Source organism: Heterocephalus glaber, unplaced genomic scaffold, assembly GCF_053883595.1.
Source record: "Heterocephalus glaber isolate CG9 unplaced genomic scaffold, H.glaber_assembly_v1.0 deba00000281, whole genome shotgun sequence".
Lineage (NCBI taxonomy): Eukaryota > Metazoa > Chordata > Mammalia > Rodentia > Bathyergidae > Heterocephalus > Heterocephalus glaber.
The window spans coordinates 30,152,046-30,168,569 of NW_028258139.1; the positions used below are offsets into that span (position 1 = coordinate 30,152,046).

The 16,524-nt window shown below is 42.6% G+C and overlaps 1 protein-coding gene and 1 long non-coding RNA gene across 5 annotated transcripts in view; one reads left to right on the forward strand and one right to left on the reverse strand.

Annotated features, from left to right (window-relative positions):
* Positions 1 to 6,900: 6,900 nt before the first annotated feature.
* Positions 6,901 to 13,440, reverse strand: LOC110347494 (uncharacterized). Its single transcript, XR_002392170.2, has 2 exons — positions 12,835 to 13,440; positions 6,901 to 10,167 (listed from the first exon to the last, which is right to left on the reverse strand). It is a non-coding gene; the product is annotated as an uncharacterized LOC110347494 (long non-coding RNA).
* Positions 13,441 to 13,767: 327 nt separating this feature from the next.
* Tmem65 (transmembrane protein 65) overlaps positions 13,768 to 16,524 on the forward strand; it is a 65,482-nt gene continuing 62,725 nt past the window's right edge. For 3 of the 4 annotated variants that reach the window (XM_087188151.1, XM_087188150.1, XM_087188154.1), the window contains exon 1: positions 13,768 to 14,161. In XM_087188151.1, coding sequence (XP_087044277.1) covers positions 13,906 to 14,161 — 256 coding nt within the window. In that variant the 5' untranslated portion in view covers positions 13,768 to 13,905. The remainder of the gene's footprint in view (positions 14,162 to 16,524) is intronic. The other variant, XM_004837988.4, reaches the window with a different exon arrangement.

Consider the following 16,524-nt stretch of genomic DNA (forward strand, 5'->3'; position numbering starts at 1 on the left):
CAAAGATTAAAACTAGCCCTATATCTCTCACTATGCACTAAACTAAAATCAAAATGGATTAAAGATCTAAATATTAAAACAGAAACACTAAACAGGCTGGAACAGAGGTTAGGTAGAACTCTTGAAGACATTGGTGTAGGAAAAGATTTTATGAACAAAACCTCAGTCATACATAAATATCAACAAGTAGGATCTCTTCTTATTAAAAAGCTTCTGCACAGCAAGAGAAACCACCAGCAGTGTGAAGAGACAACCCACAATGTGGGAAAAGTTTTTCACCAACTGTTCGTCAGACAAAGGTCTACTATCTAGAATATATAAAGAACTTGAACAAAAAATCAGACCTCCCAAATTTAAAGACCCAATCCAAAATTGGGCATCTGAAATGAACAAACATTTCTCAGATAAAGAAGTAAAAGCACCAAATAAGCATATGAAAAAATGTTCAACATGACGACATTCAAGAGATGCAAACAAAAACAATGCTGAGATTCCACCTCACCCCAGAAAGAATGGCTGCTATCATGAAATCAACCAATAGCAAATGCTGGGAGGGCTGTGGGGAAAGAGGAACATTGCTCCACTGCTGGTGTGAGTGTAGACTGGTGCAACCACTGTGGAAATCAGTATGGAGATACCTCAAAGAACTAGGACTGGAAGTTCCATTTTACCCTGCTATTCCTCTGCTGGGTATCTTCCCCAAAGAATTAAAAAGAATCATACCACAGTGATATATGTGCACCCATGTTCATAGAAGCACAGTTTGCAATAGCTAAAACTTGGAAACAGCCCATGTGCCCATCAACCGGAGACTGGATAAAGGAAAAAAATTTTTTTTTATAAAATGGAGTACTACTCAGCCATAAAGAATGTGAAATTAGAGACATTTATAGCTAAATGGATGCACATTGAGGCCATACTCTTAAGTGAAATAAATAGGACATACATGTGTAAATACCAAACAGTTTCTCTGGAGTGAGAAACTGAAAGTGTAAATAAGGATCAAAAGGTATAATAGATAATGTGAAATAGGAAGAAAAGGTCCAAAGGGAAAGGGGAAGTGGGAGACATTGGGGAAAGGAAAGAAGGGAATGGAATTAATAAGAGAAAAGGAAAAAATGGAAACAAAGTTTTGTAAATAGGGAGGGGTGGAGTGGTTGATGGGAGGGCAGGGGAAGGGGGAAAAATAAGAACCAAGAGAGATTATGTAAAGGTACAAATTTCCAATGATGAATGTCATTATATTGTATACCTAAAATGTACCAATAAAATTAATTTAAAAAAAAGAAAACAATGCCATTCATGGTACCTTAAAAAAATTAAATCCCTAGGGATTAACCTCACCAGGGAAGTGAAAGATTTCTGCGATAGGAACTGTAGTAGTCTTAAAAAAGAGATTGAGGAGGACATTAGAAAATAGAGAACCCTCTGTTCTGCATAACCAGAACCAATATAGTCAAAGTGGCCACATTATCAAAAATTATATATGGATTTAATACATTTCATATAAAAATATCAATGGCATTCTTCACAGAATTAGATAAAACATTCATAAATTTATATATAATCAGAACAGACTTAGAATAGCGAGGCACTTCTGAGCAAAGTGAGCAAAGCAGGAGGCAGTACAACCCAGATTTCAAGTTATACTCCAAAACTACAGTAATAAAAAACAGCATGGTACTGACACAAAAATAGACATGTTAACCAATGTAATAGAATTGAGGAAGCAGAATCAAACCCAGGCAGCTTTGGTGATCTGATGTTTTATAAAGGGACCAAAAATATATGCAGAGAAAAGGTACCCTCTTTAACAAATGGTGTTGGTAAAACTGGTTATCCACCTGCAGAAGAATAAGTCTAGATCCATACTCTCATCCTGTACTAAAACCAAATCAAAATAATCAAATACCTAGGTCTAAAAACAGAAACACTAGGGCCAGGGATTTAGCTCAGTGGTTGTGCTGCCTAACTCACAAGAGCAAGGTCCTGAGTTCAATCCCTAGTGCCAAACAAAAACAAAAACAAAAACAACAAAAAAATGTAAAAACAAACACTGAATCTGCTGGAAGATAAAATAGGTAAAACTCTTGAAGACATAGTTATAGGCAAGGGCTTTCTGAACAGAACCTCAATTCCACAAGGAAATAATACCAAGAATCAACAAATGGTATTAAGTCAAATTAAAAAGGTTCCTCATAGAGAAGGAAACAAACAACAGAGTGAAGGGATAACCTACAGAATGGGAAAAATTTTTTGCCAGCTATTCTTCAGACAGAGGATTACTATCTAGGATATATGAAGAACTTTAAAAAAAGGATTCCCCAAATAAAAGACCTAGTCAAAAATGGGGAATTGAAATTAATAGACACATCAAAAGAAGAAGTATAAATGGCCAACAAGTACATGAAGAAATGTTCAGCATCTTTGGCCACTAGATAAATGCAAATCAAATCAACACAGATTCCATCCTACTCCAGAAAACATAGCTATCATAAAGGACTCAAAAAACAACAAATGATGGCAAAGTTGTGAGAAAAAAAGAACCTTTCTACATTATTGGTAGTAATGTGAACTAGTACAACCATTACGGGAAGCAGTATGGACGTTCCATTTGCCCCAGTTATGCCTCTCCAGGGTATCTTCCTAAAAGAGATTAAGTTATCATATTATAGTGATACATTTATACCCATTTTTATAGCAGCACAATTAATAAAAGCTAAATTATGGAACTGGCCTATATGTCCATCAACAGATGAGTGGATAAGGAAAATGTAGTATATATACCCAATGGAGTAATTCTCAGCCATGAAGAAGGATACATTTGAGTCATTTGTAGCAAAATGGATGGATCTTAAAACCATGATGCTAAGGGAAATAAATCAGACACAGAAGGTTAAATATCAAATGGCTTCTCTTATATGAGAAACCCAAAATATACATAGTTTAAAAAGTAAAATAAGAAATAGTAGGAAGCAGAGAGGTAGTCTCTGTGGAGATGGGAAGGGGATCTGGAAAAGAGGGTAGAGGGAACCGTTGGGAGGAGGGAAGTAAAAATGGGCAAGGTGAGATGTGTATAAGCATCAATTCCCCCAGAACACATGTAATTATTATGCATAAAGAACATATACTAATAATGTTTAAAGGGAGAAAGGAGTGGACATGTAACAGTAGTTAGAGGTGTAGACAGGAGCTAAGCCACGTGACTGTCCACTCAACAAACCCTAATAAGTTCTGTCAAGGACAGTCAGCACAGAAAGGAGGAAATAAAATTTAAAATATTTAACAGAATTTATAGCATTTGTTAAGGATGTGTTTGAGTTGAAAGAGGAGGCCCAAGAGGGTCCACACATTGAATGTGAGTTTAGAAGTTACATAAAGGAAATATAGCAGGGGAATAGGTGTCAGAGGCAAGATGATACTTTGGGGACAGGCTGAGAAATAATAGCCAGAAACCATTTTAATGATTAAAAGCAAAAAAGAGGTTCTGAATCATAAAACTGTGCTTGTATACAGATTAAGCATGTGAGCCTAAAGTAACATTACACATTCAGAGCTCATTAAAACCCAAGCCACATGCAGCATACTTTGACCTATCTGAGCTAACAGACCAGTGGTTAAAGACATTAGTGGTTAAACACATTCATTAAATGTTTGATTAACAACATTTGGCTGTCTTTTAGAATTCACCTGCTGCTCAGCTCAGCTGCTCTTCCAGCCCGTTCTAATCTGACCTTGGGTCTCATCACTTAACTGAAATTGCAAGGCAAAGGACAGCAATGATTTTCTCATTGCAAATTCAAAGAGCACTTGAAATTTTTAAAATCAAAATAGTATTTAATTATAAAAGTCAAGTAGTGCTACAGGGTTTATAGTATTAAAGAATTCAGTTCCCAACTCCATGTCTCTCCATTCCAATTTTCATCTCACAAGGGCAATGATTTTCAACTCTTGTACAAGTTCTTCCTGGGTAAATAATAGGATTGTGCCTATTATTTTTTTTAGTATTGATTTGTTTGTTTTGTTATTTTGCTGGATATCTTCCACTTGTCCCTGGGTCCACTCCCTTCTTTCTCCCTGCTCTCTGCTGGGAGACACTCACTCTTATGAACAATATTGGTGTCTGTGGGTTTATGAATGGGCCCTTTGTCTTCCAGTTTTGCTTATTGTTCTGTAGTTGGGAGATGGAAAATGGGAGATGGCAAGGGGAGGGATTTATTCTCCCTCCTAGACCCTAGCTGGCCGTATCCTCTAGTGGAAGCCACTGCCTGTCTATTCTGCTTGACTCTCATTGTAGATCATGGTCACCATGCACTCCATGTATCCCTTTGACCTTAGGCTTAGTAGCAGTACAATTGCTACTAAGCCCTAGCTCACTCGTACCCACATCTTTGCAAACAGTCCCTTTGGAAATATGCTGTCCTCAAGTTTCCCATTTACTGTGCACTACCATCTGTGTCCTGTTGTGACCCTGACTGGCAAGCTTACTATGGAAAATAAGGATTTAGTTTTCTTACTCCAACTTCCTTGCCCCATAACACACATAAACCCACATGCAGCTCCTATTATGAATTGAATGCTTTCGTATGCCCAAAATTCATATGTTGAAATCCCAATCTTCATTGTGATAGCATTTGGGGGATGGGTGTTTGGGGAGATAATCAAGTTTAGAGGAGGTCTTTTTTTGAGTACTTCTTCTAAGTTGTTCCATTCCAGATTAGTTTTCAGTGTTCTCTAGTCCACTTGGTAAGTTATTATGACTCTATCTTCTGTCTTATATTACTGTATTGCTGTCATTTCTTCTCCAATTAACTTTGTGCTTGTGAGGCTATGCCTTTTTTAAAAACCCTTTTACATTTATTTCAGTGATTTTGTTACAAAGTGGCCATAATTATATGTTCAATCTATTACATAATTAACAATTTCTTGTCCTTAATTTACTAATTTTGCTGCTGTGTTTGAAACTCCAAAGCACTCATTCTAGAAACTTTATCATTGTTATGGTCTGTGTCTAGATGTTCCCTCAATGCCTCACGTTGTCATAGTGGGGCTTTTTCAGAGGTGGCTGAATCTAGAGTGTGATGCTGGGATTAAGTGTATGTGATTACTAAGTGAGTCCACTGATTGGTTTAGCAGTGCCCTAATCCTGGTAGCCTGGATACAATATAAGGGGCAGAAAGAGGCTTATCTTGTCCCTTGCTTGCTTTGCTACCTTCTGCCCATCATGAACTGTTTCTCCTCTGTGATTCTCCTGTCTGCCATCCACCCTGCCTTGGAGCCACCTGATTATGGACTGAAACCTCTACAAACCGAGCTAAATAAACCTTTCCTTTCTTAACTTGTGAATGTTGGGTATTTTGTCTCAACAACGAGCAAAGTAACTAAGACAATCATCCTTTGGCTTCCATGGCTATAAGACTTTTTTCCCCTCTTGCTAGATCATCTAACTTTTTTCCTTGGTTCTTTCTGTTCCTATTGCTTGTCCCTTAAATGTTGTTGCCCAGGCCTTTGTCCTAAGTCTTCTTATATTTTCATCTATACATTTTCTATAGATAACACTACCTCCTTTCATGGATTTAAACCATTCTTTAGTAATATAGATTCCCACATCTACATGTGTCTCCACATTCACATAAAACACAGAAACTAGATGGAGGACAAGAAGACCATGTCTACCTATTCCTTAATCAAGTAACACAAACATCCTGCAACCAAAACAGGTCCTCCTTTTAGATAAAGGAAACAGAAGAAGTGAATTTAATAAAAGTCACAACTGGAGCCCAGCAGGAACTGTGTCAGTCATGATGGGTGAGGTTTAGCTGTAGTAATAAGCAATCCTAAAATTACACTGTCAAGACAAAACATTATTTGTCATGAAACAGTCTGCTGTGAGTGGGCCAGCTTGCCAGACAGCGATTCTATATCAGATCACTTTTCAAGGTCTTTTCAGTCTCACAGAGAACACGTTTTTGAACCTCACTCTGACAGAAGAGGAGCTGCAGAGATGAACACAGGCTTCCAGAGGGGAGACGTGTCAGGTCTCTATTCATTGCCCAAAGGAAGTTGCATGGTCAGCTCTAACTTCAAGGGGGCAGGTAAGAAGAATCCTCTTGTGTTCTGAGAAATGAATAGTTTTGGACAGCAGTAATTTGTGGCATTAACAATATTAGGCCCTAACTAGAGAATCTGGCTACACAGTGTCTTCTCATTTTTATACTCCTAGTGTCTAGCTTGATGACTGGTGCACAGTGTTTGAATGTGGAATTCAAATATGTGTTAGGAGATGATGTGTTAAGTCCCTTTGAGAAAGTGTTCAGAAAAGTCGGCACTGCTATCTCATTTTCCTTACAAAACAAACAAGAACATTCAAATCCTTCCACTGACCTTTCTTCTGGGCTTAAAGTTGGAGTCATTATTCAAAAACAGTACTTTTTGCCTCTAAACACTTGGAAGTCTCACTAAGACTTTGAGTTTAAAGTTTGAAGAGAAGGCACTTCATAGCTTTCTTTAGTATTATTACCTTGATCAAAATCCCTCCCCAGGGCAGACTGGAAGGGGGAAATGAACAAATATGGCCCTCAAAGGGTTAGGAAGGTGGATGTGTGTGTGTGCCTTTTATGTTAGGCAATGAGACAGTCACAGCTTTGAGTACAGGTACATTTACAGGCAGATAGACACGCATTGCTTATGGCATCTGAAATTGAGCACATCAGCCTGAGCTCCGACTGATGGCTCCTTCCTTCCTTTTCATCCTGCTTTCATGAGATACCATTTCTTGCCCTGATTGGCATTTTCCAACATGCAGCTGAGGTCTTTAAAAACAAAGTGCTACAAGGTGAGAATGAGAGGCAGTGTTAAGCACCTGATGTCGAGGAATGCAAAGGATCCAGGAGAAGAGACTGAGTGTTCAATATTTATTCAGGTGCTTCCATACCAAAGGCATTCCTTAGTTCTTTAGGGTAAAGGGTTTGTTCTTCTTAAATCACATATACTTATGATGAATAATTCAAGCAAGAGAGACAAGTGCAAAGGAAAAAGTTGTAAAAATCATCTAATATAGCAACAAATGAGCAGTATGACACCAGGTTGATGTCATTCCAGGTATTTCTAATGGTGAGTACAAAGAGGAGGGTAAACATCACTGTTCTTTGGTTCCCCCCACCCCAGTACCTCCTCTGCCTCTTGAGACCTCTTAGCCATGAAGAATCCTAGAGTCTGACTCAGGGCCTCCCATCTCTCCCTTTATACATTGCTAGGAATGTCTTAACTAAGACACAAGTTAAAGGAGGAAAGGTTTATTCTTGTTCACTGTAGAGGCTTCAGTCCATAGTTCACTGGCTCCAAAGCAGGGTAGCATTGCAGAGAGGAGAAACAGTCCTTGACAAGGCAGGCAGGAGTCAGCAAGCAGTGAGCCTGACTTCTTTCTGTTCCTTTATATTCCATCCAGGCAACAAGCCTATTGATTGGTGCCCGACATGCCCACGGTGGGGCTTCCAATATCTATACCCAGAGCTATACTAAACCAATTTAGTTATCACATCCTTAATCCATATTCACACAGCATAGATCCAGCCACCTCCAAAAAGCCCCACCTATGAATACATGAGTCTTTGGGGGACATCTAGACACACCCATACTTGACTAGATACTTGACCAGTTCTGTAGTTTTAAATAATAATCAAATGCTGATGGCTCCAAAATTTATATATCCAGTATTGTTCCTGGATAAACTGGTCAGCTAGATTGCAGGGAGTTGGATCCTAGTTGGATTCATAGTCATATTCTCTCTCTCTCATTGTTTCAAAATAGTCTTGGGTCTTGCTATGTAGTTCAGGCTGCTCTTGAACTCACTATGCAGCCAAGGCTGCCATCAAACTCATGGTGATCCTCCTGCCTCAGCCCCCTGAGTTCCAGGATCACAGGCCTGCGCCACCACACCCAGGTGGGTTCTCTTTCTTTTAGCTTTAAGGCTATGGGTCTCAGACACATCTAGGTATACTGTTTACTGTGCTAACACTAATTTCTTAGTCATAATACTTCTAATACTACCTATCAGTGAGCATCTATTGCATGTTAGGTAGTATGTATGTCTTTTACATACATTGTCTCATTTTATTCTCGTGCCAGATAGATTTTAAGAGAAACATCCCCCCGACACACACAGGGCTTGGACTATTAAGTAGCTTGCTAATTTGATACAGTAGTGTTAGAGTAAGAATTTAAACTCAAGGGACTATGCTCTTTCTCATGGTTTATCTACCAGCATTTCCATATGAATTTTGGTATCTGTTTGACAATTTCCATACACACATAATACAGCTGGGATTTTTATTGGGATCACCAAGACTTTATGGATTGTTTTGGTATGGCAGTTAAGTTTCGTGTGTCAACTCCACTGGGCTAAGGGACCCTCAGACAACTGGTAAAATACTGTGTGTGTGTGTGTGTTCCATAAGGAGACTGCCATTTGGATCAGTAGACTAACGTGAGTGGGCACCATCCAAGTCACCAGCCATCTACCTTCCCTTGCTCTTGGATATTGGCACTTCTGGTTCTTGGGCCTTTGGACCTCAACTGGGACTTACATCACTGGGATCCCTGTTTTTCAAGAACTTTAAGCTTGGGGCCAGAACTATGCTATCAGGTACTGGGGGCTTCCAGCCCACTAATAGCACATCCTGAAACTTCTCAGCCTCCATAACTTCGTGAGGCCATCCCTCATAATAAATCTCTTTCTATGTCTCTGTATATCCTCTTGGTTCTTTTTCTCAGAAAGATCCTGACATTTGATGACAGCTGACATCTTATACTATTGAGTTTTTCAAACTATTTCCTTCCTTTTATTTAAACCTTCTTTAATTTCTCTAATAAATTTTGTCACTTTTATTTTGAAGCAGCAATTTACTTGCTACAACTTGAATTGGGCCAGGCCTTCTGGGTTGGATATACTAAAGCAAGAACTTGGTGAATGAGAGGTGCAACAGGGAAACCGCAAAATGTGAACAGAAGAAATTACTGAAGTTTTCACTAAATAAACTAACAATTTCAAGAATCTTACAGTGGACAGCAACCACTTGTTTCACAACATTGTAAGTGGTAAGCTAGGAAGCAGCCTTGTTCCCAGCCAGTGACAGCAATGCCAGGAACTCCAGAGGGTATTTATATGTTGTAGCCTACCGTGGAATGATGATTCAACAGCAAGTTTTCATGAGGAGGAGGCTGTATTATTAATTCAGGCATGATGCCTGTCATCTTTAAAAGTGAAGCGCGGGCTGGGCTGAATGCAGGCCAAGCTTGCCTTCTAGGCCTCCTCCCTCTTCCATTTCTGTAAACTCCTCCAGCCTGTTAGTGTTACCTCTTCTGCACCTTCATATTTCCTCAGAGCCTCCTTTTTGCTTCATACATCAAGACCTGCCTTACCCTACACTTTCCCACAGCTCCAGAAAAGAACCCCAAACCCTCCCTTCCTTGTCTCCTGTTTACTCGTATTTAGGGTATTCAGTTGTTCAGAGAAAGAAAATAGAGGATCCAGTTAAACTACATCCAGTGGGTAGGTAAGGATTTCTCAAATTAGGGTCCAAGCACATAATCCTAGAGATCTGAGAGTCTATGGGAATTAGATAATTATAGCTAATATTTATTGAACACTTACTATGTTTCAGATGCTGTCTTTACTTGTTTAAGTGTTTGGTTTCATTGTAAACCTATAAAGCAGAGGCCTATATTTCCTTTAATAGGTTAGCAAACTGAATTCCATGATTTTATCCCCATCAAACCATAAGTAACTATGGAAAGGTTGATTTATAAACTCACAGTGATATAGCTAATAAACAGTAATGTAAGGACTCGAATCCAGTCGGTCTGGGTCCAGAGCTAATGCTTTTTTTTTTTTGGTACCAGGGATCAAACTCGGGCCCTTGCGCTTGCGAGGCAGGCGGCAGAACCACTGAGCTAAATCCTTGGCCCAGAGCTAATGCTTTTAACAACTTTGCAATGATGTCATTTCCATTGGAACAGCTCGGGTTCAGTTGGAACTAAGATGATCTCATGCACATGTCTAGCAGTTATCTGGGGCCCCCTTCTCCACGTGGTCTTTCCAGTAGGATACCTCAGACTTCTTTATATGGCAGCTGTATTCCAAAAGGGCAAATGTCATGTGGAAATTACCTGCAAGCACAGAAACCTTTAAGTATATTACCAGACTGGTTTTCCCATAGGTCATGGAGCAGATAGGCATACAGACCAAATTAAGATGCTTAAATCACCTTGTCTATATGGCAATTCAAAACCATGCAAATTCTTTGGCATTGTTCCCATTGAGAGTTGTATCCTGCCCTTGAATCTGGACTAGCTTGCATTTTAACTAGTAGAATATAATGGAATCAATGTTGCATGACTTCTAAGTATAAGTCAGTAAAGGCTCTGAGCCTGATTCTTTTCAGCCTTTCACTCTGGGGAATCCAGCTGCCAGGTGATAAGTTCACCATGCCAGAGGGGCTGTGAGGCCAGCCAGCCAACAGCTAGCATTAACTGCCACATGAGTGAGCCACCTAGGCTGTCCAGCCCAGATGAACTTCAAATGACTGCAGGTTCTGTTGAAATCTGATTGCCAGAGCATAAGAGACTTCAAAAAGAACTACCCAAGCAAACTCTACAGATTTCTGGGTCATAAAATTATGAGCATAAAAACTATTTAAGTCACGAAGGCTTTGGTGTGATGTGTTCACTCAAAGAGCAGCAATATTAACCAGAATGGTTTACCAACAAATATAAAACAGAGTGAAAAGCAAGGGGAAGAGATAGGGTAGGTTAAAAAGCTTAGTTCAGGCTGGAAGGACCACTACCTAAATTCTGTTTCATACAAAGTTCATATGTTTTGTCCTTCTTTGCTATGCTAGTCTTCTCTGCAGAGTATAATTATAAGGACCAAAACAGAGAGTAACCAAGGCTTCAGCACATCAAAGAAGCCTGATCCCACTGTATTAGTCATCTTTCCTGTCACTGAGACGTAATACTCAACACCTACAACTTAAAGAAGAGGTTTCTTTCTTTGGCTCAGTTTCAGAGGGTTCAGTCCATGGCTGGCTGGCACCAAGGCAGAAAGGGCATGGTGGAGGAAAGCTGCTTACTCCATGGCAGCCAGGAAGAAGGGAAGAGCTGGGGACAGGAATACAACCTTCCAGGTCACGCCTCCAGTGACATGCCTCCAACAAGGCCCCACTTCCTAACAGCATATGCAGCTGTGAACTCATCAATGGATGAATCCACTGATGAGTATATGCCTCCATGATCCGATCACCTAATAAAACCCCACCCATGAACATATGAGAACTTTAGGGGACATTTTAGATCTGAACTATAACACCCACCATACATCTGTTTTGTTGGAGAGGTGAGGAGCAACTGTATGTTGTCAAAAATGTAGCTGGCTATTAGCAGTCTGGGTCTATTGGGATTATCTGCTTTTCCTGGGCAGAGAAACTATGAGGCCATAATAGAGCTACAATGAGTATCACCAGTAAGTTTTCAATTTAGGGATGGCATAGCTGGCAACCTAGAGGCAGTATGAGCTGTGCCTCCTTAATGTTAAAGTTCATTTGTCTTTCCACCCCTTTCTATATAAAGCAGCACTCACTTGCTACATCCTTTTTTATCTATGTTCAACATATATCCATTTATTTTAGGTATAATACATCTTGTAAGTGACTTGCTTCTACATTTTAGCTTTTGCTACTACTTTATATGTAACAGGATTGAATATTTTAAATACAGGAAGGCATTACAGTAAGCTGCATGAGGCTTGTTATGTCTCATTTATTGGCCAAAGGAAGTCACATGGCCAAATCCACAGTTAATGTGAAAGTAGACTACACAAGGGAGTGGAAAACAAAAGGTGGACTGAGGATCACTATTGTTAGCAATCCATCACTGACAGGTAGACAATAATAAATCCGGAGATCACACTTTGTCCTACAGACTGTTTTGAATGAGTTCTTACAGAGAAGTTTTTCAAAACTTCCCAGTCTCACCCCAAGTCCTGTGAATCAGAATCTTTCAGGTACGAGTGGTTCTGTGGGGTGGAAAGGCAATAATCTCAGGTAACTGAGCCTGAAATAACTTCGGAGGATTCCAGGATACAGGGTGTGGGCCTCAATGACAAGAAAGACACACTTCCGGCACTCAAGAAGCTTTCATTTTCCATTGGGCTTGTTTTGTTTCTCGCTTTTTGCTTTTGTACTAGGGACTGAATCCAGGGCCTTGTCATTGAGCAACACTTCCAGCCCTTTAAAAAATTATTTTATTAGAGCTGGGGATTTAGCTCAGTGGTTCCGCTGCCTGCCTCACAAGCGCAAGGTCCCGAGTTTGATCCCCAGTACCAAAAAAAAAGTATTTTATTTTGGGACAGTACCTCGATAAACTGCCCAGGTGGAACTTGAACTTGGAATCCTCATTCCTCAACCTCGGAAGTGCTGAGATTACAAAGCTGCAGCACCACCACACCCAGCCACAGAGAGTATCCTTGATTGTCAGATGCCAGAGATGAAATTTTACAAAATTGCTCCCCATGCTTCTTGAAGTTCGAGCAGTGGTTCCCAAACCAAGTGCACAGGTTTTAGTTGGAGGGTTTGTTAAAACAGTTGGCTGGGCCCTTCTGCCTAATGTACATCATCTCTAGATTACGTATACCTAATACAGTGTAAATGCTACAGAAACAGCTCTTACATTGTATTACTAAGGGAATAATGAGGAAAACCTGTACATGTTCAGCGCAGGTACAATGATTCTGCAGACCCAGAACCCTCAGACGGCGAGGGCTGATTGCACTGTACTTACCTATTCAGTAGCACAATGTTCTGGGCTCCGTGCCCCATTGGCTAAGACTTAATCTCCATTACTTGTGAGCAGGCTTACTAAGTGGATTTATTCCCTAAAACGGGGTGCCTAGGTGTCTTCAGGCTCGGATAAGGTAGTGAAGCGGTGAGGCAAAGCCTCACGGAGCAGACCCTTGGGCACAGGCCACAGGTGGACACGCAGAGTTCTGTCTGCCTCAGGAGGGCAAAGCAGGCCGGACACGGCGCAGCGAGCCGCGAAGGCGGTGACGAAGCTGCTGTGGGCTCCCGCGTCGGCGATCTGCGCGGGTTGCAGCCATCAGGCCGATTGAGTCTCCGGCGCCGGGCTCCCCAAGGACGGCGCGGGCGCTGCGGCCCGGGCGAAGGGGCTGCCGCCCGGGCGAAGGGGCTGCCGCGTGGGCACTGCTCAGGGGAGACCCAGATTAGGAGGGGGCTGGGTGGGGAGGCAGCGTCTGGCCCGGCGGGCGAGGGGTCCGGAGGGCTCTTCCTTCGCCCTGGCCAAGTGCGCCCGGCGGCCCTCGGCCTCCGCCTTCGCGCACTGGGGTCGAGGCGCGCGCTCCCGCCGGCTGGGAGCGGCCCTGGGCCCCCGAGCTCTGCGCCTGCGCCGCTCCGCCCACCTGCGCCGCCCCGCCCTGCCGCTCCCCAGACGGCCACTAGGGGAGGTGCCGGCAGCCTCGGCCGGAGCGCGGCTGTTGCGAGGCGCGGAGCCCTGTTGTGGGGACCTGGAGCCGAGAGGGTGGGCGAGGCGGCGGGCGGCGAGGGCGGCGCCACGGGAGGCGGCGCGCGGTGACTCATCCCTCGGCGGAACGGAGTGACGGACGCAGACCCTCGCCGAGCCCAAGCCCGCCCGGTTGCTGCTCTTCCCGGAGCCGCCTGCCGCCGCCGCCCCTGCGAGCTCGGCGCCCGGCCTCCCCGGGAAAGTTTGTCCGGCGGCGGCCGGGGCCTCGGCCCTTCGCGCAGAGCGGGCGCCGCGGCGTGCATGGTGCCCGGCGCCGCGGCTGCCCGTGCGGAGGACTCTGGGCGCTCGGGCTGAGCCGCCGCCCGCCCGCGCGCCATGTCCCGGCTGCTGCCGCTGCTGAGGCGCCGGCCCGCGCGCAGCCTGAGGCCCGGCCCGGCCGCCGGCGCCCTCGCGCCCCGCCCTCCGCCCTGCGGCGCTGCCCGGCGGCTGGGCACGCACCCCAAGAAGGAGCCGGTGGAGGCGCTGAACACGGCGCAGGGCGCGCGCGACTTCATCTACAGCCTGCACTCCACCGAGCGCAGCTGCCTGCTCAGGGAGCTGCATCGCTTCGAGTCCATCGCCATCGCCCAAGGTGAGGCGCCGGGGCCTCCCCGCCGGCCCCGGGAACTTGCGGCCTCGCCCGCGCCGCGGCCCTGCACGCGGCTGGGAGTTCGGATCCTGAGCCGCGCACCTCCCCGCCCCCGCCCCAAGTCCCGGCTGCCCTCCGGGGCGCGTGCATCCCGCAGTTGGCGAGACCCGAAAGTGCCGCAAACTCGACAGGCGGGCAGAAACTTTCCTGAACGCGCGGGCGAGGTGTCCGAGTGCTCCCCCAAATGGGTGTAGCCTGCGGGGGCCGGGAGCTGTCAGCTGCCTGTTTGTGCACACAGCTGGTGGTTCTAATGTGAGCTGTCCGAGGAGACTTGCTCCTGGGAAATAGAGAGAATGGAGCAAGCCAGCAAAGGCAGATGCAGAGTCGTAAACCCGAGGAGGTTCACGTTGAACTCCAGTTTTTGTTTCCCCAAAGTTTGAGAGCGGGAGGAGAAATCTGTGGCTCTATAATAAAGAGTTCTGGTGAGGATTAACTTGGAAGGATGGTAGCAAAGCTGTTTTTAAGCTAACATGTTAAAATAGGATATTTTTAAAACAAGTGCAAAATGTAATAGGTCAGAATTTGACTCTAGGTGAAAAGGCTAAAAGTTCAGAAAATCGAAAGACTGAAAGGAGCAAAGGACCAAGATGGATGCAGTCTTAAAATATTTTTTGCCATTTAAAGACTGAATATTACATTCTGATGTGTCTGAAGGTTTTGAAAAGGTTCACTTTTTCCTTCTTGAAGTTGGTATATGTAAACATCCCATAAATTGTTAGAGCACATTGATTTGGAGCATGGCATTTGATTTGCCCGAGCCTCTTGGAATTTATCTTCGGCCTTTGTGCACGAGTGGAGTGGAAGAGTTACCTACCTCGTATAGGCATGAGTTATCTTTATTACTTCAGAAAAGTATTAGTTGTACCTTTTTGTTTGTGTTTTGATCAGTTCAGGGAGTGTATTGAATGGTACCATAGTTTCCCCACAGTGCTTTTATGGGAAAATGTATCATTCCAATCAACTCAGTTATTAAATAGTTAAGTCCTGATATTACAAGAAATCATAATTGAATACAGTACTAGCACATTTGTAATCTATGTGTGCACTTGGTAGGTAGTTTTAAAATATTAAATTCTGAAAATATGCTCCTTGTCAAATGATATAAACAGTCATATTAGAATGTTTATTTTTTGGCTCTCTCTATAGACAAGACTGTTTGAACACAAGTAATTTATTGGAAATTCTGCATTGTCAACATGTTGCAAGATCGCAGGGCCCTTTGAATCTAATTTCATCGTTGTCTTGAAAAGCCTGTCCTGCAATATGATTGCATGCATTTTATCTCATACATTGTTATTTTTGTACATGCCCACAATATCACAGTAGGAATGCTCTATTTTCCAATGCGGATAATATTTTTAAAATTTACATGGTTTTAAATGTTCTGGAAAAGACTAAAAAACGTAAGGCTACAGAGGTCATTAGCATCAGTTAAACTTAATTATGTAAGTTACATGAGAGAGAAGTTGGTAACTTAAATTGTTCAGAAGAAACACAGGTATATAGGAAACTGTACTCCAGTGTTCATTTCCTATTTATAAGGTAAGGAACTATTAGTGACTGACTTATTACTGCTTTGTGAGTTTTAGCTGCCACTCAGGTGCTGCTGTCTTAATTTTGAGCACAGTCTTGGTGCTCACTTGCATATCAATACACATAGTTTGAAGATAATAGAATCAACACTTAGCATATTATCCTGTTCATTAATCAGACTGTAAAAAGGATTTTACTGTGTTGAGAATGCATTGTCGACATCAACATTTTCCCACCAGATAAATGAAAAACATGCATGGTTTTCTTTTGTTGTTGCTTTTTGAATAATGTTTTTAAATACATAACTAATGCATCGAATGTATGTGTGTACCAAGTGCACTTTCTAATGAAACAAACTTACTGTTCAGAGGGCTGTTTCTTACTGTAGAAGTCTGTGTGTCCTTGGAAAAAGGGTACTCGTATGAACTGATGAAATGTTTTGGTTTTGGTATGGAAATATTATAGACAAAAATCATTTTTGCTTTGACATGGTTAGTGAATCTGCTGAAACTTGGTGTATTTGCCCTTATCTTTCTTACTTGTTTATCAGTAGGTATGTGGCTTCATTGGTGACAAGATAAAGTTTGAGAATAAATCTGTAATAGATAAGGCAGACTGTGGGGTGTTGTTATAGTTGAATAACAGATCATGATTTTTTTCTTAAGTTTCAAATTGTTTCTTTTCCAGTTTTAGAGAAGTTTATGCTCTATCTCAGCGTCTCTAACAGGAGCAGCCATGTTCTGCTGATAGTACGTCTTGGCTTGTTTTATAAG